The sequence below is a fragment of the Athene noctua genome, chromosome 22, assembly GCF_965140245.1.
Source record: "Athene noctua chromosome 22, bAthNoc1.hap1.1, whole genome shotgun sequence".
In the NCBI taxonomy this organism is placed as follows: domain Eukaryota; kingdom Metazoa; phylum Chordata; class Aves; order Strigiformes; family Strigidae; genus Athene; species Athene noctua.
The window spans coordinates 7125283-7147321 of NC_134058.1; the positions used below are offsets into that span (position 1 = coordinate 7125283).

Sequence of the window (22039 nt, forward strand, 5' to 3'; positions counted from 1 at the left end):
CCCCTTGCTCAGGCCACGGGGGTGCCGAGCTGCCTGGGCTGCCGCTCCGTGTCCGGGGGCTCCGCCTCGAAAAGGTTGACGAAGCGTGCGCGGGGGGCCGGGGGAGGCGGGGAGCCCTCGGCGGCCGGCAGCAGGCTCTGTTCATTCCCCAGCACCCCGGAGTCCACCGAGTCGGTCTCGGCCTGCAAGGTGAGGACGTTCTTGAGGGAGGTGGCGGCGCGGGGTCCGCTGTTGGAGTTCCTCATGGAGAGGGAGATTGCGCTGGGACGGGGCTCCCCTGAGTGCCGGCAGCAGGGCAGGTATTTGCCCATGGCCCTCTTGAAGTCCCTCATGAAGAGCGGGTAGATGATGGGGTTCATGGTGCTGTTGCAGTACCCGAGCCAGGTCAGCACATCAAAGAAGCCGGCTGGGACGCAGCTGCAGACTGCCTGGGGGACACACACCACAAGGATTAGATCTCTGTTCTACAGAGAGAGCTGGATAGATTGGATCGGTGGGCAACGTCAACGGGATGAGCTTCAACAAGGGCAAGTGCCAGGTCCTGCCCTTGGGCCACAACCACCCCCTGCATGGCTACAGGCTCAGGGAGGGGTGGCTGGAGCTGTCTGGAGGAGAAGGATCAGGGGGGTCTCATTGACAAGCAGCTGAACATGAGCCAGCAGTGTGCCCGTGGCCAAGAAAGCCAATGGCATCCTGGCTTGTATCAGCAATAGTGTGACCAGCAGGAGCAGGGAGGTGACAGTCCCCCTGTGCTCTGCACTGGTGAGGCCACACCTGGAGGGTTGTGTCCAGGTTTGGGCACTTCAATATGAGAGAGATCTCGAGGTGCTGGAGCGAGGGCAGAGGAGGGCAACGAGGCTGGGGAAGGGCTGGAGAATCAATCCTGTGAGGAGCCAGGGAAGGAGCTGGGAGTGTTCAGTGTGAGGAGGAGGAGGCTGAGGGGAGCCCTCATCCCTCTCTGCAGCTCCTGACAGGACATTGCAGAGAGGCTGGGGCTGGGCTCTACCCACAGGGAATTAGTGACAGAACAAGAGGGAACGGCTTGAAACTGTGACAGGGGAGGGTCAGACTGGACATGAGGAAAAAATGTTTCATAGAAAGAGTGGTCAGTGTGGAATAGGCTTCCCAGGGAGGGGGGGAGTCCCCATCCCTGGGTGGGTTTAAGGGCCGTTGGGATGAGCTGTGGGGGATGTGGGGTAGGGGAGAACTTTGTCGAGTCAGGCTGAGGGTTGGACTCAATGATCCCAAGGGGCTTTTCCAACCAGAATGATTCTGTGGTTCTGTGATCGGCAGCATCTCCACCTCAGCCCCAATCCAGAGCAGTTTCCCAGCCATGCCAACATCTCCCTTTGAAAGGAACCTTTCAAAACCCTTTTGAAGGGTTTTTTCCTTGCTGTTGCTCCCTGTGGAAATTGCATCTTTGGTCCCAGAGGCTTTCCAGCAATGCCTGCAGGTGCCTCAGATTGAACCCAACTGCATTCAGAGTAAAAACCTTTTGAAAACCTGACATAAAAACCCCGAACGCGCTTACCTGCGCCACGTTGGTGACGAAGAAGGGAAGCCAAGCCACGAAGAACATGCCCAGGAGGATTCCCAACGTCAGGCTGGCTTTCAGCGCCTTCTTGCTGTGCTTGTTGGCAAACCTCCTGCTCTCGCTGCTGGCCACGGGCTGGCTCGGGGGGCGGGGAACCTGCAGCGGGAGACAGGGTGGTCAGCGAGTGACTGTCCCCGGCCTGGAGCTGCCAGCACTGGCACCAGCCTCCCGCCCAGGAAAAGTGGCGCTTGGTGCTGCAAATCCTGCAAAAAACCCCCCACTGTCATTTCCCTTCTCGCAAGGGGCAGGAGGATGGCACACACCGCAGTGCCTGAACCATAAATCAGGAAGAGGAAGCAATAGAAACCCTCAACATTGAAAGGATTTCTTTTTTTTACTGTAACATAGGGGCTTTATCATTAAGATGATTCTTTTATAGAAAAATACAACTCAGTCAATGTTTTGGTGAGAATAAAACATGCCCTAAAGAGGCAGCTCTAGCTGCTGATTAGAGCAGCAAACTAATATTTTTAAAAGCAGGACGTGAAACATTTCAGCCTACAAACACCATAACTAACGCAGTCCTCTATCCACTCTTGCAGTCTAAAAGTAAATTATTATCTCAGCCCTCCGCCATAATTAAAGGAGGCCCCGGTGTCACTCAGCTTCCTGCCCAAAAAGAGAACAAAAATCCAGTTAAAAAGATGAAACTGGAGGGTTTCCAGGCTGACACCTTGTTTGCAGCTCAGCTCATTCCAGGCACCCAGGAATCTGTGGGGACACTTGTCTCTGCTCAGATACGGGGGGGGCAGATGCTGGTTTTCCACAGCAGAGCTGCACCGGGTTGTGTTTGTCGAGCCCAAAAACCTGGCATCTGGGGAGAAAATAAACATTTTATGATATCATCTGTTTATTCTTTAATTCTCATTTTCCTTTTGAAAGTCTGGTACATCTCATCACGTGCTGGAGAGCTGGCCGGGTCAGGGAGTCCTGGCTCCTTTCTTAAAAGAGAGAGAACAACAAACTAAATCAAGGTATTTAAAGGCAATTAAGTTTGTCTTTTCCCTGTAGGATATGAGGTCAATAAAGCCTATTACAGGGAATTAAAGCTGTTAGATTTAGTGGCAATTACCTTCTCCTGGAGAAATACAAACAAGTGCAGCCACGTTCTGGTTATAAAAACCACACACACCAGCAGCCGCGTAAGGAGGTATTTTGCAGTTCCCATTATAGACCAGGTAACAAAAATAGAAGCAGGCTTTGCAAAATAAGGTGCTCTCCAGAATTTGGTATTTGCTATTATTTAAACTCCTTCTCCTTCATATGTCTCGCACCCACCATGGCCAAGATTTATGAGTGGAAAGTCAGATAAGATTAAAACCCTCCAGGATGACGCTAGCCAAGGGGGAAGGGGGGGCGAAACTGCATTTATTTTGTGCTGCTGAGCGTTTTCGCCTGTATCTTAATTTATTTCTCTGCTTCTTCTCCTGCTGTTTCTGTGCTGCTGAGCAGCTGAAAATCACCCCATGGCTGGGACAAGACACGGGGCACCTCAGAGGACACCAGGGAGGTGCAATTGCCCAGAATCTCCCCCCCTGCAGCCTGGTTGCCAAAGCCCTTTGCCAGCTCCGGCCCCGGGGCCATCCACAAGGCAGAAACACCCCAGGCACCCAAACCAGGGGTGTCTTCAGGGAGCGACGTCCCTGTGGCCACCTTACCTGCGGCGTGGTCTCGTCGGTGGTGGTGGTGGTGGCCACGTTGGAGGCGAGGGAAGCCACCTGCACCGCTTGCTTGCGGGCTGCCAGGAGGATGCGGCAGTAGGTGAAGGAGATGGCAGTGGACGGGAGGAAGAAAGTCAGGCAGGAGGCCACCAAGGCATAGGGCAAGCTGACCAGCAGCCGGCACTGGTCCTCGTCCCCCCGGGAGGTGACGTTTGGGGACCGGACCTCAAACTCCAGCTCGTGCCAACCCATCTTGATGGGTAGGAAGGAGGCCAGCGCGGCCAAGGTCCAGGTGGCCAGGATGAGCCAGAGGGCTCTGCAGGAGGTCATCCGCAGCTTGTACTTGAGGGGGGAGATGATGAGCAGGTAGCGGTCCAAGCTGATGACGCAGAGGTTGAGGATGGAGGCGCTGCAGCACATGACATCGAAGGAGTACCAGAGGGAGCAGAAGTCACCCCGCAGCACCCAGCGGCCGTAGAGCTGGTTGAGCATGGCCGGGGGCATGACCACCAGCCCCACCATCAGGTCAGACATGAAGAGGGACACCAGGAAGTAGTTGGAGGTGTTGCGGAGAGAGCGCTGGGTGACGATGAGGAGGATGAGGAGGAAGTTCCCCGCCGTGGTCAGCAGGATGATGAAGCAGAGGAAAGCGGCCACCCAGCTGCTCCCCACCAGCAGCGAGCGCTCCCCCAGCACGCTGGCGTTGGGGGCCCCCAAATCACCCTCCATGAGGAGCCGGGCGGCGGGGCTGGCTCTGGAGCTGGGGGGACCTTCTCCGGCCGTGACCTGCACTAGGTGATCATCGCCAGAGCCAGCTCCAGGGCAAGAAGAACCATCTCACTGTCCATCCTCCTTTCTCCTCTCCTCCTCAACCTCTCTATCCCCCACCTCTCGTCGCTGGCAGTCAGGGCAGAGTGACATTCCCAGGAGCCGATCAGCAGTAGCAAGGTTCCCCTCCCCGTTACTCACAGCCAGGCATCTCCTGTCTCTGCATTTTCCCCGGCGGTGGGATGTCCCTGGATGCTGGGGATGCGCTGGGCAACCAGGGAGGCTTGGGATGCTCTGGATGACGGGATGCCCACGACGCCGGGGCTGCTCCGGGCGGCGGGATGCTCTGGTGGGCTTGATGCTCACGATGCCAGGGATGCTCCAGGCGGCCGGGATGCTCGAGATGCTGGGGGTGCTCTGGATGCTCTGATGCTCTGGACCAGGGAATAATCTGGACCCCAGGATGCTCTGGATGCTCTGGACCCCAAGATACTTCAGATGCTGGAGATGCTCTGGATCCCAGGATGCTCCAGTATGCCAGGGGTGCTCTGCACCCAGGATACTCCAGGTGCTGGGACGTTTCAGCTGCTGGGGATGCACTGAACCCCCAGTGCTTGGCTCTCTGCCCCCCCGCTGGGCTTGGCTACCTGCAGCGCTCGTCCCCCGGGCAGCGGGGCCCCGCTGAGCACAGCTCCGTGCCTGAGCGCTGCTGCTCCTGCAGCCAGAGACAGCGAGGAGAGGCAGAGCAGCCCTGAGGCGAGCGCGGGGATGCTCCCAGCCAAGCTCGCCCGTGAGGAGGAGGAAGATGCAACACGCAGGAGTGTGGGAAGGTGTCTCTCCCCTCCCCGGCAGAGGGGCGTTGAGCGTGTAGGGGTGCGAGTGTAGGAGTGTGTGTGTGTGTGTGTGTGTGTGCAGGTGCCAGCCAGACTTTTACCTGCTGCTCTGTGATGCACAGAAAAGGATGCAGAAATGCTGATTCGGAGGAGGTGGGGCTGGGGGGGAAGAGGAGGAGATGAAATGAAATGCTAATGAAAACAGAGATCTGGTCGAAACTCCACAAAGTGGCAGCCAGAGAGTTCCCTTTTCTGTCTTAAAGAGACAGCCAGCACCGGGCTCTGCAGCCCCACGGCGGGGACCCCGCGGGGCCGCGGCTGCTCCGAGCGCCGGGCTCCAGCCCCCCCAGCACTCCATCAAAAGGGAGATTTTGCAAAGCCCAATAAAAAACCCCAACAAAACCTGCATGCAACAGCCCACAGATGCCTGCTCAGAAAGAAGCCAAAGGACTTGCTGGGTGGTTTTCCAGCAGCCGGGGATGGAGGGTGTGAGCAGAAGCCAGGGGGGTTATTTGCTCCCGCTCCGGGGTTATTTGGGCTGGCAACCCTGGACGGACCCATGGCAACTTGCCTATTGGCAAGTGGGAAGCAACATGTCAGAGAAGCCCTGCTGGCTTCTTCATCCCTTCTAGTTCAGGAGACACTCCTGAGTCTTTAGGCATCCCATGCCATCCCATGCTCCCACCTCCACACCTCAGGGCTGACACCCCAGGGTGCTGGGCAGAGACTGATATATTTTTAACTACCCAGCTGCAGAAAGGGTTTTTTTCTTCAAAAAAATGGCTGCAATTTCTGCTGGGGGGAGCCGAGAGCTCTGACCCCAGCACAAACCAGAGCTGTGCGCGTGTCTCCGTTGTGCCGCCGCACCTACCCCTGCGGTCCCAGACCCTGCCAGCTGCTGCCCTCTCCTCCCTGCGCCGCTGCCGAGGCTTTCATGAACACACTTCCCCCAGGAAGATGCTGCTGCAGATGTGAGCTCCAGTTGTGCTGGCCTCACACCCCACCGGCCCCATCCCACTGCAGCCCCGGTGCCGCCTGCGCTGCCCAGCCACCCTCCCCGGGACAGGAATTTGTCTTTTTACCAAGATCTGCTTTTCTAATCACCTTTTCAACAACTTTGTTGTGCTTTTCTCGGTGGCTGAAGGGGCAATTCAGGTCTCTGAGCAAGGAGATGCAAACGGGGCTCACTCACCTCTGCGTGCGGACACAGCCCGTACACACCCCGTTGCCCCCCCACTGGTGTTCACTGGGAAAGAGCTGCTGTCACTGGTGCCCGGACGAGCTGTCCGGGGAGCTTGTGCACGGCGCCTGCCCTCCCTCTGCTGCCCCAGGACCCTCTCCTCGGATGCTCCCAGCCAAACCTCCCCGGCCACCTCTGCGTCACTGGCCTGGCAGGCGGCCCAGGGCAGAGCACACACACGCGAGGCTCTGATCGCAGCAGGAGGTTTCTTTAGAAAAGCGCTTGTACCAGGAAACCCTCATTTCCTCGTCCCATCTGTGCTGGGAACAAGCAAGAAAACCCACCCCAAGCCCACACTGCGGCAGCCTCCCCAGCTCGGGTAGATCAATGCAGCAGCACAGATTTATCCCAGCTGGGCCCACGCTGGTGCTCTCCGAGGAAGTCACGGCTCAGCGTAACGCCGTGCGTCCTCCTCAGCCCTGCTGCACCCCAACCTTAGGAGCATTTATCTCCAGAGAGTTTATCTCCAGATAACATTTATCTCCAGAGTTTTTGCTTCAGAGAAGGAGGTTGGATCGGGAGCGTGTCCTCCACAACGAGGTACGTGGGAGGTTTTGCACGCCTGGTTTGGATGTGTTTGCTGGGGAAGTGAATCTGAATTAATCAAAGCAAAATGTGTTTTAAAAAAAAACCTGACTTAAAATGAGGTCCAGATCCTACCGTTGCCCCTGCAAAAGCTTCTCTGCTCCGGTGGCTCTGCTGGCCTCTGTGCTCTCTCCCCTGTGCTGCGTTTCTGGACACATCTGCAGGGGATCATGGTTTCCACCAGCTCTGCTCGCCAGTACCACTAGCAGGGAAAGCAAAACCAGGTTGTCAACAGCCACCCAAACGTCACCATGGCAGAGAACAGGCTGGTGAGCTGGGGTGAGTAAAACTGGAAGGCTGAGAGACCTCGGTGAGGACATCCGGGCAGTTGTGCAATCTAGGCTCAGGATCTCATTCCATTCTTTAAGCGGGACGGCTCTTCAGGGCAGAGCCTGGCTAGCTACCTTGCAAGCTCCGTGTTTTCAGCTGCAGAACAGCCCTCCCTTGCCTGCCTCCACTGAAACTCCGCTTACGTCCCAATGAGCAGAGACATCCTGCTCCAAACCCTGAACTGCAGCTCCTGGACTTTATAGGAACAGTCCCCCTGCTAAATCCAGCTCCTGTTTTCTCTGTACACCAATAAAAGGGCCACGTGATGGTGGCCAGTGACAGCCTGGGTTTCTCCACCTTTTCCTGCCTCCTGGCTCTCCAGTAAAGCTCCCATTCTTAGCAGGACACACTTCACAGCCTAAAAAAATTATCTTAATGCGCAGGACACCTCTACCCCTGCCAGGGCGCTTCCTTTTCAGCCCGTCCCTTCGCTGTGGCAGCCTCCTGCCCCTCCAGCAGCAGACGGGACCTTCCCTGGGGTTAGGCTCAGTCCAGGGAGCACCAGCTGATCGTTTCCGAGGGCACAGCCACGCAGCAGCGGGACTGGAGGTTTGCAAGGTCGTGCTTGATCCAAACACCCTTGGAAATAACCCAGTGGAGGCGCTTGGGTCCCCTCCTCACCCACGAAGGGATGTCCACGTCCGTGTCCAAGTTTGCCTTCCTCCAGTCCAGAGGCCGCTCCTGGAGGCCACCAACATCTGGCTGCCGCGAAACACGCTGGATCAAGAGTGTCACCTAGTGGCAACAGAGCCGATAAAGGTTGCGGGATCCCGCAGAGACCCCACGCACTTCCCACACAAGTGGGACCCGACAGCCCTTAAACCTCCAGGCTGCAGCGACTCTCTGGAGGAGAGCCGTGCCTGACGCGCAGGCTCCCTGTGAGCACCTGCAGCCCAGATGCTGAGGATCTGGGGTCGGTTTTTCTTTTAGCAGCTCTCCCTCCTCCTCCTCCTCCTCCTCCCAATCTGAACGCAGCAGAAAGCTGAAGGGACCCGTGGCTCTCCTGTACCATGAACCCTCCTTTCGCGTCCTGCTGGAAATGGCCTCTCCCCCCCAGTCAGCACTGAGGAGCCCACTGCCAAAAACCAGCCAGGCATCAGATCACTGAGAAATGGAAGTCAGAACTAATTTATTTAAGAAAAAAAAAAAAAAAAAAAAACACCAAAAAAACAAACCAAAATAAAACCACCCTTGTAAAAAAGGAGGGGGAGGCATCGATTACAAGCTCTGGAAGCTCTTGTCAGGACAGCGCCAAAGAAATCAGCTTTATACAACAGAGAGAAAGGGGCAGCAGGAGGGGCCCGGGGCCGTGCCCCCACCCCGAGCCTCCCCAGCCCTGCGTCAGCAGTCCCCAGCAAAGGTACATCGGCATCCCGGCACTCGCCCCCCTGCTCCCTCCACCACCGTTAAAGTGCAGCAGCGAGAGGGGAGAAGGGGCTGGCTCCCACCCCAGGCCACCCCTGCTCTTGGCCTTCCCCTGTGGGGCCACGAAACGTGAAGCCTCAGAGCCCGCGGCACGGTCCGGGGAGCTCCGTGGGGACCCCAAGGTCGGGGCTCTCACTGCCATGGTTCCCCGCAGCCCCAGAGGCACGTCCTGGGGTAAAACGCTCCCCCAGAGCTGCCTAAACCAAGGGGTTTGGGGTTGAATTTAAGAGTCGGTGGGTGCCAGGAGGAACAGCGCGCCCCCGCTGAGCCCACGCGTCCGCAGGCAGGCGGGCAGGGCAGGCAGGAGGACGAAGGGATGCTGCTGGTCCCGCGCACCCCAGGGGAGACCTGCATCTCTTGTGGGACTGCGGAGGCTCCATCCCCTCTTCCTCCACCCCAGGTACAAGCCATTTACAAGAGAAAAACCCAGAAGGACTCAGCAAAGGCTCCCCAGGAGGTTCAGGAGCCTGCAGACAGCCCCTGGGGAGCCCAGCTCTCAGCCGAACCCCCTGCGTCCAGGTTCCCGCTCCTCTCAATATATTATTATTATTATGTGCAAGTAGGTTTGCATCAGAAAATGCCGAGCCCTCCTCTCTCGCCCCGCAGCTCCAGCCCCACGTCCACCCCTCAGCCCTGCTTGTGCCTCAGAACGTTCCTGCAGCCCCGGGGTGTCGTGGAGAGCAAAGCGTGAGGGTAGCTATTAGACAGGAAAGACTCCACCACCCCCCTCCCTCCCCAAACCCCGTCCCTCTCCCTCACACACACCCCCTGCCCGCGCCGCCGGCTGCCAGGACAGTCCACAAGGGCCAAGTCACTCGTCGGCCTCCTCCTCGTGATGGTGGTGGCTGGAGGCAGGAGGTTCTTCCACCTCCTGTTGGTGGTGGGCATAGTGATGGGGGCTGGGACCTTCGGCCGGCATGTTCTCCTCCGCGTTCAGGTAGACGTTGAACAGGGCTCCCTCGTGGCTCGGCTCCTTCCCGCAAGCCTGGCAGCTACAGTGAAGTATCTTCTCCACCAGCTTGTCAACCCTGGGGATCTCATCATTGCCTGGACAGTCCAGTGTCACCTGGGTGGAAAGGATGAGGACACAGGGAGTGAGTGTGGCCCGGATGGCCAGTGAGTCACAGAATCACAGAATCATCTCGGTTGGAAAAGACCTTGAGGCTCCTCCAGTCCAACCATGGACCTCACCTTGACATTTCCCAACTCCACCAGAACTTAGACTGGCTCTGAGGAAGGATTTCTGTGCAGAAGGGGCTGTTGGGCGTTGGAATGGGCTGCCCAGGGCAGGGGGGAGTCCCCGGGATCCCTGGAGGGGTTGAAGAGTCGGGCTGAGCCAGCGCTGAGGGATCTGGGGGAGTTGGGAACGGTCAGGGTGAGGTTCATGGTTGGACTGGAGGAGCTTCAAGGGCTTTTCCAACCCAGATGATCCTGTGAATCTGTGATATCCCTCAGCGCTATGTCAACCTGACTCCTAAACCCCTCCAGGGATGGGTCTGGCCTGCCCCGTGCCCTGCAGATTTTGGGGGATTTTAAGCCAGAAGCGATGGCTCATTGCCCACACGCACACAGCTCCGCAGGCAGCCTGCAAGGGAAGAGACCTCTCGCAAGGTCACAAGCTGCAGAGACCTGGGGAAAACGCCCCGACTCAAGCAGGACGCTGCTCCCAGGCACTACCGGCACAGAAATATCGGTGGTAAGCGCAAAGGCCACCCACAAGATACATTGCTGAGCATCTCTGGTGGTTCGAACCAAAACATCTGCCCAAATGTGTGAGTTGAAATCAAAAGCAGAGCTGAACCCAGCTCCCTGGTTTATGGCTCTGCCAGGATCAGCGATGGCATGAAACCGGGAGGTCCGAGGGGGACGGGCAGATGGGCTGTGGGAAGCGCTTCTGGATGGTGGAGAAGGCAAAAACTCCCAAGAGGGAGGAGATGACAAAGGGAGTGGTGGAGAGAACAGGGGATGAGCACAGGGATGAATAATGCAGGGACTGACGGGGGATGCTTCTGCAAACGAAGCGATAAACGCATCACTCATCACAGCTGTCACGTTGTTTTCAGCAGCCCCTTCCACCCAGGCATCTGGAGACAGGGTACGTCACCTGAGAGACACCCTGAAAGGAAACTACGAGTGGGAGAACCTCAAAAAGAAGAAGGGTTTCCCCTAAAGTGGTGGCAGAGCAGAGCTGAGAGCCCCTGAGCGAGGCCCCATGGAAAGAACCGTGGAGCAGGTGGATACTCACGATTTCCCACATGGACTGGGCTGGCATGCAGGAGTCGCAGTGAACCAGGGACTCTGTGGACTGAGGGAAGGTGTTGGGGACGCTGTAGCTGAAACACTGTCCCAGGCAGGCCCTGCAAAGACAACAGCAGGGGTGAGGGCTCAGGGGAGGTGCCTGCTCTTCCCAACACTGGCAGAAGGAGGTTTGACCTTCCGCGGAGACGGGCTGAAGGCAGGACATCGTGCCTGGCTTCCTTGCGAGTGACAGTCCCCAGGGCCACTCCGGTGCCACCTGCAAACGGAAATCAGCTGCATCCAGCTCTGCGCTGGGGCTGCATCAGTACCTGTTCTGGATGGACTTGGACTCGCAGCCGCTGTGCCCCACGATCTGGGTGATGTTCTTGGCCTCGCACCAAGCGCTCTTGTCCGGGAAGAGGGCGAGCTTGTTTATGGGGGGCGGCGCGGCCAGGAGCAGCGCTGGGAAGAGGGCCCCAACCACGAACCATAACATCATGGCCAGCTCTGCCAAAATCCTACAACTGCAGACAGAGAGCAGAGCGTTAGCAGGGGAGGAGACAGGCAAGCAGACCCATTTCTCCGAGCCCGTGGCAGTTGTTGGCTGCGACGAGCACAGGTACGTCCTCGCAGCGTGCCGGTACCCTCATCCCCCAGAACACGGCACGGGGAGCGGGACAGGCTGTGCTGCCTCTTCCCTCTTCAGCAGCAGCTCTGAGGCAGGCAGGCACCTGCATTCCTGCTCCTGAGCTCTCTGCCAGCAGCAACAGGAATTTTCATCATTTCCCACCCAAAGCTGAGCCGGGAGAAGTTTGCAAAACAAAAGCGTCACCGCCACGGGCCGAGCCAGGTTGGAGAAGTCGCGGACCGCAGAAATGTTTTTATTTGAGGAAGGAGCAGGCTTCTCCACTTCCTTTTCTCCCACCTTGACAGCCAAAGCCGGCCTCGCTGCGAGCCTTCCCAGAGGAGAGGGGTGGCTTTCCCGGGAAGGGGAGCCGCTCTCCTCCTGGGAGTGCGCGGCAGGTGTCGCTGCAAGGCAGCAGCAAACGGGGAGACCTGGAAACCTCCATCCAGAAACCCTCAGAGAAGACCAGTACGGAGTTTATTTTTATAGAGCCGCTCAGATTCAGCGAACGGTTGCTCTGAGAACAGGACCTCGGTCTGCAGACAAAGGGGGTGCTCTTCACAGCGAGCCTAAACCTCGCTCGCAAAGGTGGTCGGCCGAGGAGGTTACTTACCACCCCCAGAGAAATCCCACGCCGGATTCCTTGCGGGCCAGCTCTGTTCCCGAGCCAAGGTGCCTGCATTAACACTCCCAATCACTGGGGAAAGGCAGATGGAAAAGCATCACAGAAATAGGGAAATTTTTTCCTTTGTGGGGTTTGGATGGAGTCACAGTGAAAGGCAGACATTTATACTTTCTAAAATATTTGTTAGAACCGTGTTATTTGTTATTTCCTTCTATTTATTTATCCAGACGAAGATCCAAAGCCCACACTGGAAAGACTCCTGTTGATTCCCATGGCTCCTGAGCCCAGCCCTCTAACACTTGCTGGGGAAGGAGAGGAAAAAAACCGCCTTGTTTATCAGACACCGGTGTCCGAGGCAGCTCTGCGCTGGGGATCCCAGCCGGGCGGTCCCCGGTCGCTCACTCTGTCTGCGCAGTTGGCACCAACACATCCTCGGCTGGAGGACCACCACGTTTATCTAAATGATTGAGATGGGCCTGCTAAGAACCTCTCGCAGCTCCAGCTCTGATATTTTAAAGTCATTATGGGGCAGAGGGTTCTGCCCTGTTACCCCTCCACTGAGCCCAACCTCCTGGATCTGAATCAAGAGAGATGAGAGAGAGATGCTTCCCCGTCCTCCAACCCAAGGCAGCCAGAAAAGGGCAGCCTCATTCCCTGGCCTTGGGATCTCTGGAGGAATCAAGTGGGGTTTGTGCTAAATTTTCTTATTTCCTGCTGACAGGGGAACTGTAATGGTGTAACACAGCCAGACCTTTACATCCCTGGCTGCCTAATCCTCCCAGCACTTGTTCATGTGAATCCCCCGGGTCCCCGCTGAGAATACCTGCACAAAGCAGGGTTTGCAGGACTTGGTTTGAGATAAGCAGAGGGTTTTAGCCCCGGAGTTTGCACTGCCATTCATAAGAGCAGTGTGGTTAACTGCGTTTGTCCTGAAGACACCTCTTAGGGCTTACTTCTGCTCCCTGAATTTTTTTTTTTTTTCCATTTCAGTGGGGGAACTCTGCAATTTCTGCTAAGGAGCACACAGCTAAGCTGCACAAACACAGACTCGGTTTGCTTGGTTTTCTGAAAGGAGAATTACTCATTCCTCAAATGCCAGCAGCTCCTTGCTGAGGAATCCTGCTCCCAAAGGCAAGTCCGAGATCAGAGCTGGGATGTGACCCAAACAGCAATCACAGCCCCGGGGGGAACAGCCGAAATTCCTCTGGAGTCAATACACAAGTTCACTTCCACATGCCCGATTAGAGAGCAATTTCCTTCTTTCCAAAGAAAGGTGGTGGCTGGTTTTTTTCCAGCTTTCTATGCACTTCTACCCGGCAGCAGAGAGGCAAACATTTCTGTCTGCGCTGACAGCTCTGCTTCCCTGGAACCTTTTCTTTTCCTGGAGGGAGGTGTTGGATACAGAGGTGTTTCTGCAGCGCTGGTCAGAGCCGCCCCAGTGCCAGATGACGGATCATCTCCCAGCATCTGTCTCGCTGCGATACCGAGAGGAAGATGAGTGAGGTAGTGCTCTGCTAAAGCACAGGACCTGGCCTGGATTCAGGAAAGCACTTAAACATATGCTTAAACCCTCTCCTTTCCTGAGCAAGGACGTCTTTGTAAGCAGGGCCCCTAGCAGCACGGCCGCTGCTCCGGTTTGCAGAGGGGCCGTCGGCGAGCCGGGGAACCAGGTGCCTCTGTGGAGTCGGAGCAATTGCAGCTTCACCCCATTTTTCAGGGCACTCGGGTGCTGGGCACTGCTATCCCCCACTGACTTCAAGTCCTGAACAGGCCACATCCACACGGTTGTTCTCCTTCTCCCAAGAATGCCCTGGAACCCGCAGGGCCACATTTCTAGTAAGTAACAAGGTTTATGCCAGTGCCTAGGAAAACATCTGATGCAGCTGAGTTTGGGAGGGAGCTGGGGCTGGAAACAGCCTCCTCGCAACCACGGCATGTTCACTGGCATAGTTCAAACCAGTCATGCGAACAGAGCTGCCACTAAAACCATTCATCTGACAGCAGCCACAGGGTCGGAGACAAAAGCACCGTGTTCCTTCTCCCCCCGGCTGGGAAGGGAAGGGAAAAAGGAAGACAAGGCACCCGAGCAGGTTTGCAAACTCCCGATTAAATAAAGGCATTGAGCACATTCCTCCGTGACAAGCTAAATTACACGTTGCAGCCCCTAAAGGAACAAGTGTGTGCTCCCCGGCGCTGACCCCGGCCCTGGCCTGCATTTCCCCGCATACAGGGGCTTCTTTCTCTTCTCCACACCAGGGCACATTTTTTTTCCTGCTAGTCAAAGCTTTTCAAGCAGAAAGTTCAGCTCAGTTCCGGCAGACCCATCAGCCCGTGAGGGTCTCCCCCCTCTCCCTCTGCAGGGAACCGTATGGCAGCTTCCTCCGCCATCCCTTCAGCACACATTTCAGAAATCAAATGACTCAGCCTTTGAGCCTGGCACATCCCGGACTCCGGAGACAAACAACTTCTCAGCACACGCACAGCTGCAGCCTTGTGGTGAGCAGCCCCAGAGCCCTTTTCCAGCCTGTCCCCATGCCCAAGGAGCTGAGGGGCAAAATGTCCAAGGCTGATGGGTCTCAGCTGTACCAGCTCAGCATCCCTGCGAGGCCTGGAGAGCCTGGCAGGAGTCTGGCCCGTGGCTGAGCCATCGGTTTTGAGAGCTGGTGGTAGCACGCTCAGATGTTTTGTGTCACCTAGAAGAGCTCCTTCCTCCCATCCCGGCAGTGCCGGGGACTCTCAGGAGTCCCGCAAGCAGGACGGTCCCCGCCAACGCCTGGAAGCAGCTGGGAAAATCTACATCGTTATATCGGCTGGAGGACAATCACGGGAATTACCTCGGAGGCCCCGTTCCCACCATCCAGCCCACAGCTGTTCTCAGCCATTTGGAAACCAAACACTTCTGGAGGAAAATAAAAAAGATCTAATCAGTTTTACCCTCTTTTTCCAGTGGGAAGTTTACACCATAATACAAGACAAGCCTGCAGGTGGACATGGGGAATATTTCATGAGTAGTTTAATATATTTATAGGTATTTTTCTTATCCATGATCTTGCAATTTTGCCAAACACATAAAAGCACAGACACAGGTATATTGTGCTCACGGCCACACACGCAGCATCCCAGGTTCTGAGAGACAAGAAACCCCGAAACTTAACAAACATTGCTTAGCCAAGGCTCAAAGCCTGCGAATACAGCACAGAAATAGTGTCAGCTCCACGCTGCAGCTAAGGAAAATGAGGTACAAAGCCAGGAAATGGCCTCACCTCAGCGCCTCAACCAGGGATTCAGGCCCTTGTGTGAGGTGCATGAGATCTCCGCAGAGATGGCCAAGGTGAAGGTTTCAGCTCCTGGTCTGGATTGGAGCTGGGGCCTCCACCTTCCTCCCCTGCCTCCCAGCCAGCTCCCCACCCGCCTGGCTCTCAAGCTACACCGCGCCAAGCTGCCCCGAGCAACCCCAAGTTGGTGTTAGACAGGAATCACAGGGTCCTGCCTTTGTGTTCAGATAGTTATTTGTGCCATTTTGCTGAGAAGAGCTGCTGCACAGCGCTGCTGGGAGAAAAGGAGGCCCCAAAGACCCGCTGCTGAGCACACACTGCTCCGTGCCTCAGTTTCCCTGCTCGTAAGAGCAGAGACGGGGGAGCACCGTGCGCTGAGCCAGCTGATGGGTGCAGAGAGAGTGGAAAAGCACAGGGAGGTCTTGCGAGCTCCTGGCTTCCTTCGAGGGATGAGGCTGCCCGGGGCAGGAGGGGAGGGACGGCTGCCAGCAGCCCTTGCCCCACACGATGCAGGAAGGTGCTCGGGGAAACGCCGCGTCGCAGGGCAGGTGGGAGTCAGGCCGGGACGCGGCTGTGGGGTGGGGGAGTCATGCAAGGACACCCAAGGGTTGGGGGAGGTGTGCAAGGACACCCTGCTGCAGGGCAGGAGCTGCTCGGGGAAGAGAAAACTCTCCTAGGACTCAGGTGGGATGGCTCCGGTGCGGGGAGGTGGCCAGGAGCGATCTGTTTCAGGGAGCTGTAAATGCTAAAAGGCGACCGATTATTTAGGCACCTAAAAGGAAGGAAAGCCACAGTAAATGTCTGATTTGGTGGCAACCGGAAAGAAACATGTATCTGTCCCAGAAAGATTCAGGGCATGGCTCTCCTCAGACACAGGATTTTGTCTGTACAGTAACTTCTGAATACTACGGGGAATTGCCTCTTAGGAATCTCAATTCAGATAAAATTTGCTTACATGGAACAAAAAATATTATAAGCCAGCATTATGAGCAGGAAAAGTTTAAACTGCAAAAACCTGTAAAGTCACTGTGTCTGAAAAAAAAAAAAAATCAAAACTAACTGATTTTATTCCATACTTCCCCTTTTCTGCAATTCGCATTTAGCTAAAACTTTACATTTTTCAATTTGGTTGCAAAAAATACAAAGTACAACCCTCTTTTGGGAACTCTACTGTTGTGCCTGCAACAGCCCAAATTACTCTGATCGATGTGACAATATCACCGGGGGAGAGGGAAGAGAACTATGCACCGAAAATGTCTAGAGGTAATTCTTCAGGACAGCAAGACAGATGGGTGCTAAACTGAACACACAAGTCTCTTCTGAGCTGAGAGCTTCAGTCTTGCTTCGCTGAGCTGCAAAATTTGGGAAGAAATTACCAAAAAAAATTTAAAAAGGAACTACCATAGGAGACATTTGATACTTCACATGCAAAAGAATCCGTCTTAAAACCTTTTTGATAATGGAGCAAAAGCCATGTCATTTCTCACTGTGGACCTGGCTGTCTCTGCTCCTTTCAAAAGCAGGAGTTGTTAGAGCTTCCCTTTCCGTAACATATTAATTTCCACTCAAGCATGGTTGAGCGGTTCACAGAAATAAAGCAGAAACAGAGAAAAGCAATGCAGCATTTTTAAAGCCCTCTCCCGTCCCAACACTTTGGACAGAATTTCAAAAGACTTCGGTACACTGGGAGTTTAAATCTGGCTTCTTGAGCATGCACTGAGCACTTGAAAAACTCATTTTATGCAGATGGCAAAAAAAATCCAAGCCCTTTTACCTACAAAAGTCATTGGAAAGCTACCTATGGACTTAGATAGGCTTAGAATGGGGTCCTAAAGGAGCTCTGCTGGAAAAGGGACACACTAATGGCCTGTGTGAGAGCAGTATTAACAGTTTCTGGTAATTTATTTCAATTGCTCAATTTCTTCAGCATTAAGAACAATCACGGCCAGGAAAATGCATCAATCTAAAGCACAGGAAGATATCCTGGCCCCACACCACCCTCCACTCCCTGCCTTCTTCAAGCACCTGCTCAAAATGTGGGGCTCCGCAGCCCCTAAGAGCAGCGGGGCAAGAGGGCTGGGAGCAAGGATCAGCTGCGGGGGGGACCTGGAAAACAAGCCTGGTACTCCAGTAGTTTTGGGGAGCAGAGGGACTGGGGTGCCTCAGCAAACTGGGGAAAGGGAGAGCGTCCAGGCTGCTGAGACCCTGCGCAGGGAAGGACTAGTCTGCCACATGCTTTGGCTAGAACAGTCCCCAGCGGTAGGTCATAGCGAGCGCCTTGCAGATAATATGAGAAATAGGCACTTTCCACCACAGCTGTTAGCAGCGTTTCAGCCAGAGGCCTCGCTCGCATGTCTGGACCTGACAGAGGCTCGACTCCCTCCTCCCGCGTTTCCCCTGGAGCTGGTGTTTCCCACATGCTCGCTGCGGCGAGAGCAGCCGGCAGAGCCCCGGGCTGGGGCCGAGGGTGTCGGCCGGAGCTCTGCCCATGCAGGGGGGTGACCCGTGGCCAAACAGGACAGTGGATCCAAGCCCCTTGTAAAATCCCGTGCCGTAGCTGTGACTGCTGCCCTCCAGCTGGGCTGCTCTCTCTCAAGCTGGCCCTAACCCCCGCCAGCAGCTTCCCACCCAGCGTGGGACGGGGCTGCCTTCCCGCCCTCCACCACGGCATCGCTCTCCGAGAGCCTGACCACTCTGACTCGCCCAGAGCACCTGGCTCGCTCTGCCCCGCGCAGGCACGCCGTTGCCCTCTGCAGCTGAACCCTCCTTTTTCGGTGAAAACAACTTCCCCAGGGCCGGCGGTAAAACCCGCACCGCCTCTGGCAAGGGTCCCAAGAGTCGTTCACTTTTCCCCGTGTTTGATTTGCACGCAGGCACCAGCGATTTCCCCGGGGAGCCCTTCTCCCAGCAGGCCCAGTTCTGCTTTCACTTACGAGTGAGGTAAACTGGGACCGGCTCCTCCAAATGACTCCACTGGTGCAAATGAGATCAGAATCTGGCACCACTCGTCTTACTCAAAACAAGCATAACTGGAACCAGATAAAACCAGTTCTAGTACATAGTGGCCACCAGGATTATTATTTTTTTAATTTAGCACACACGCCGCGTAAGGCCATCCTGCAGTCAGAGATGGGAGTTGTCTCAAATGCCAACCACCACGCTGGCTTTCGGCTTGCTCGGTCATTCATTACCAAACTTGCATAAAAAATCAAGCCTGTCCTACGCAGCGGGGTTGCGCTTGCAGGATCAGGTTCCCAGCTGCTGGAGCAAGAGGGGGAAAGAGGGAAGGAGAAAGGGGTTTGAGGCTGAAGCTGTGGATCTTTCAGTGACGGTTCAGGATCCTTCCTGCTGTTTCCCTCTCCCTTTACACCCATTTAGGCCGTATCCTGGCTCCAACAGCAGAAATCCAGTTGACCCAGGTGCTGTTTCACCCTCTTTCTTAATCTCTGCTTTACGCTGCACCAGCCTTCCCACTTTTGATGACATAAACCCCAAGGTCTGTGTTACTGACCCATGGCACTGACTGCAGTATCTCCAAGACTGAAGTGTTAAAACATGTGGCACTGCAGGGCCAGAGGCTTTCGGAGGTAACGTAACAGCTCGCAGCCCAGTTGGGTATTTTCAATTACTACCAGACGTGCCGGGGGCTGACCTCACACTTGACTTTTAGACGTTGTCTCCTAAAACTGCAGGATTGGGCCCGGTAACCACAGAGAAACCAAACTGTGAAGCGACTGCGGGTCTGGACAAGTCATCTGAGCTCTGTATCAGAGAAGAAGGAGGCTTAAGCCACATGTGAGCAATTGGCCAAAGCGAGGGGCCGATCCTGACGCCATTTCCAAAGCTCAACTCCAACGGATTGAAATCTTGGCTGGAACGGGGGTAGCGGCCCAGCCCAGCCCAACTGGTTGAACTGAGTGTTGGGTTGCTCCCTTCCCACCACCAGTGCTAATTTACACCCAGGAAAGCCCTGGCCCCCACCGCCCCGTTGTCTCCCTCCCTAAACAGCGCTGTGCAAGAAACAAAGGTCTGGGCAAACGGCAAGCGCCGCTCCTGCCAGGGCTAACAGGAGGCGGGGGACAGACCACCCCTCATTCCCACTCCGGTCCTCCCCTGAAAAGATTTTATCAGCTGCTCAGGTTTTTAAGAGTCTGATTTGATCAGCTGAGAGGTTTCTTTGCCCTGAGCTGTGCTGGATCCGCCGTACTCTGGTCCTTGCTTTATCGCAGGGGATCTCCGAGCCCGGGTGACTAAGCAGAGGGGGGTTTTTCCAGCAGACTTCAAAAAAAAAAAAGAGCAGGAGCAAGGCCCTAGGACAGAGCGAGTCCCCAGCTCTGCCTGCCCCGCGGTCACAGCAGCTCCGATACGGGAGCCGGGGGAGGTTTTGCTAACGCCGGAGTGGGAACAGCACAGAGCCTGGGGAGGGATAAGTGCCCGGGAGTTTGCTCGGCTTCTTGGGCAGGTTTCCCACAACTGTACCAGCTTAACACGACCTCGGCAATGCCAACACATGCCGTGAGCAAAGTAACTCCAATTCGGGCAGGTCTTCAAGGCTACTTTAAAAGCATTTTGGCTCAGGGCCCGATCCTGCAGATCCTGGGCACCCAAAATTCCCTCCAGCTTGACTGTTTTACTCTCTCTGGAAAGACGACCGGGCACTCAGGAAGACTTTGCTCGTTCGCCCTTTTTGCAAGACCGCAAACTCCCCAAGCTGGAATTCAGTGCCGAGAGGTCAAGCCAAGAGCCCGGATTCTTCTCAGGGCTGTTTGCAAACACTTGGGATTTTTATACTGAAGGCAAATTCCATTTCCCATCCTGCGGTTTGCAAATTTGAGGCGAGCTGCCTTTTCCGAGATGGGAGACTGCCTTTAAAAAGCAAAAGTGCCCATTGTATACAGCTGATTTTTGGCTGGTTGGACATTGCCAAGAGGACATTAAGTTCTTAGGCTAAAAATACAAGGGAAAACCTGGGCCTTGCCATATCACTAAGGATCTTTCCCACTTGTTTCAGTAGGGATAAAAAACCTGCATGGCAAAGCTATGGTGCCCCAAATCCACAAAGACTTCACACAGGCTGAATTTTCAGTTTGGTGGGGTTATTCCTATACGTAAAAGTTAAGATTGTGGAGCAGTGCCTAAGTTTCTCCTAAGCGTGCCCTCGTAAGAGAAACGTTAGTAGGCAAGAAGGGATTGTCCGGATCAACTTTAGTGCAGCCTGAAAATGAGATGAAGCATGTTCTGTGCCCTGAACATCCTTAGAGAAACAGAGAAACCCTCACTGTGCATAAAACACATGTAACAGCTAAGAACAGCCACAAATACTTGGACAAACTGAAATACTGTGTTACGAAACACTATGTCAAGAAACAGGTAGAGATGTAACAGATACAAGCCTCTGAAATATTCCAGTCAGCACAAAACCGATTTGTAGGATACAAGGATGTAAATTCATCCCCAGTGCAAAGTTTTCCCGTAACAAAAGTTTACTGCCTTGCCATCAGGAAAATTCCCTTCCTTTATGATACCCGAACTCCTACACGTCCTCCGGCGCTGCAGTTAATCGAGATACTGAACGTTCCCCGTCTTTCCTCTGCACTTTTTTGTTCCAAACGCTCAATAGATGGGGAGGACTCTGTACCACAGATGTGCAACCGATAAAGTGCGGCTCCCCATATCCTAGTCTTTTATTTTATTTGAGCGAAAGCGGCGGTGGAAATACTTCAACGCTTGCACAGCAGATCCCCCGAAGTCCGCCTCATCTGCAACTGATTTCTGCCCGTGGCAATATTCTCATCCTCCCGGCCATCCATCACCGGGGGGGGGAGAAGGGAAGGGAGAGGAAAAGAGGCGGAAAATCTGGTGCTGATCAGCGGCGGAGAAAAAGAAACAGGTCGGCTCCGGAGGGGGGGGGGGGGGTAAGGCGGCGGAGGGGGGAGACACAAAGCCAAGGGGTACTCACCACCCAGGCGACGGCGGGCACATCCCATGGGCTCCGGGCGGGCGGTTACAGCCCCGCCGTGCCCGGCGGCTGCCGCATCCTGGGCGCCGCGGCCCGGGGAGGCGCGGGGCGGGCGGGAGCGGCCGCCTCCTCCCCCCGGTGCCGGGCTCCGGGCGGTGCCGCCGGCCCCGCCGCTCGCGATTGCACAATCGGGGCTGGCGGGGGGGGACGGGACGGGGCGGGGGGGGGGGACGGGGACGAGAGGAGGGGAAAGGAGAGAGGGAGGAGGGAGGGACGGAGGGAGGGGAGCGGCGGCGGCAGCGCCCGCCCGCCCGCCCGCCGGTGTCTGGGGCGGTGCGGGGAGCCCCGAGCGGAGCGGCCCCCCCCCGCCCTTTCCTCACCCCCCTCGCAGCCGTGGGGACGAGCCCCAATCCCCCACGGGGGGCAGCGGGTGGGGAGCTCACCCCTAGACCGCCCGTCCTGGGCGATGGAGCCCCCGGCAAGTGCTAACGGCTACCGGGGAGCGCCCGCGGGCAACGCGCGGCCCTCGAAACGCCGCGTCTGCCAGAGAAGAGCGGCGGCCGAAGGCACCTTCGCCAGCGTTTGCTCCTGCCGTGACCTAAACAACGCCTGGATTTGGCTCACTGAACGCAAACAGTTCCTATTTAAACATCATACTCGATAGAGAGTGCTTGGGGTTGAGCCCTAGCCGCAGGGAAGCTTTGGGGAAAGTTCCCCAACACCACAGAGGATGGTCTTTTTTCTTTTCTCTTTTCCCTTCCCCTATCTCATCTTTCTTCTTTTTCGCTCTCTCTTTCCCCTCCCCGTTAAAAAGCTAGCAGTCAACCCCCTGAAGCACCATTCATCACTATCTTTCCCTTACAGTGACTGCTGGAGACCGG

General features: G+C 55.8%; 3 protein-coding genes across 6 annotated transcripts in view; 1 reads left to right on the top strand and 2 right to left on the bottom strand.

Moving 5' to 3' along the window:
* Positions 1-12957, top strand: part of TMCO4 (transmembrane and coiled-coil domains 4) — a 56480-nt gene extending 43523 nt beyond the window's left edge. Inside the window, exon 18 of one of the 3 annotated variants that reach the window (XR_012635000.1) lies at positions 12915-12957. The gene's annotated coding sequence lies outside the window, so the exon portion shown is untranslated. Of the gene's footprint in view, positions 1-152; positions 228-3046; positions 3117-12914 lie in introns of those variants that run through there. The other 2 variants (XR_012634999.1, XR_012634998.1) reach the window with 2 other exon arrangements.
* Positions 9-6190, bottom strand: HTR6 (5-hydroxytryptamine receptor 6). Of its 2 annotated transcripts, XM_074924595.1 has the most exons (4): positions 6049-6190; positions 3253-5015; positions 1532-1690; positions 9-428 (listed from the first exon to the last, which is right to left on the bottom strand). In XM_074924595.1, the coding sequence occupies exons 2-4, from the start codon at positions 3982-3984 to the stop codon at positions 9-11; spliced, it is 1311 nt and encodes a 436-aa protein (XP_074780696.1). In that variant the 5' UTR covers positions 3985-5015; positions 6049-6190. The 2 variants fall into 2 exon arrangements, with proteins under 2 accessions (XP_074780696.1, XP_074780695.1); XM_074924594.1 differs by lacking the exon at positions 6049-6190 and having other exon boundaries at positions 3253-5278.
* NBL1 (NBL1, DAN family BMP antagonist) lies at positions 8171-21326 on the bottom strand. Its single transcript, XM_074924596.1, has 4 exons — positions 21159-21326; positions 11004-11198; positions 10682-10793; positions 8171-9502 (listed from the first exon to the last, which is right to left on the bottom strand). The coding sequence occupies exons 1-4, from the start codon at positions 21179-21181 to the stop codon at positions 9248-9250; spliced, it is 585 nt and encodes a 194-aa protein (XP_074780697.1). The 5' UTR covers positions 21182-21326; the 3' UTR covers positions 8171-9247.
* Between the last annotated feature and the right edge of the window lie 713 nt (positions 21327-22039).

What these genes read in the sequence shown, in the direction of transcription:
- HTR6 (XM_074924595.1), bottom strand. Translation starts at nt 3,984, where the DNA reads ATGGAGGGTGATTTGGGGGCCCCCAACGCCAGCGTGCTGGGGGAGCGC. An exon ending in CCGACGAGACCACGCCGCAG is followed by an intron (nt 1,691 to 3,252) that starts GTAAGGTGGCCA and finishes CTCCCGCTGCAG; the next exon opens with GTTCCCCGCCCCCCGAGCCA. An exon ending in TCGTCACCAACGTGGCGCAG is followed by an intron (nt 429 to 1,531) that starts GTAAGCGCGTTC and finishes TGTGTCCCCCAG; the next exon opens with GCAGTCTGCAGCTGCGTCCC.
- NBL1 (XM_074924596.1), bottom strand. Translation starts at nt 21,181, where the DNA reads ATGTGCCCGCCGTCGCCTGGGTG. An exon ending in TCCAAGTCCATCCAGAACAG is followed by an intron (nt 10,794 to 11,003) that starts GTACTGATGCAG and finishes TTGTCTTTGCAG; the next exon opens with GGCCTGCCTGGGACAGTGTT. An exon ending in CCCAGTCCATGTGGGAAATC is followed by an intron (nt 9,503 to 10,681) that starts GTGAGTATCCAC and finishes CTTTCCACCCAG; the next exon opens with GTGACACTGGACTGTCCAGG.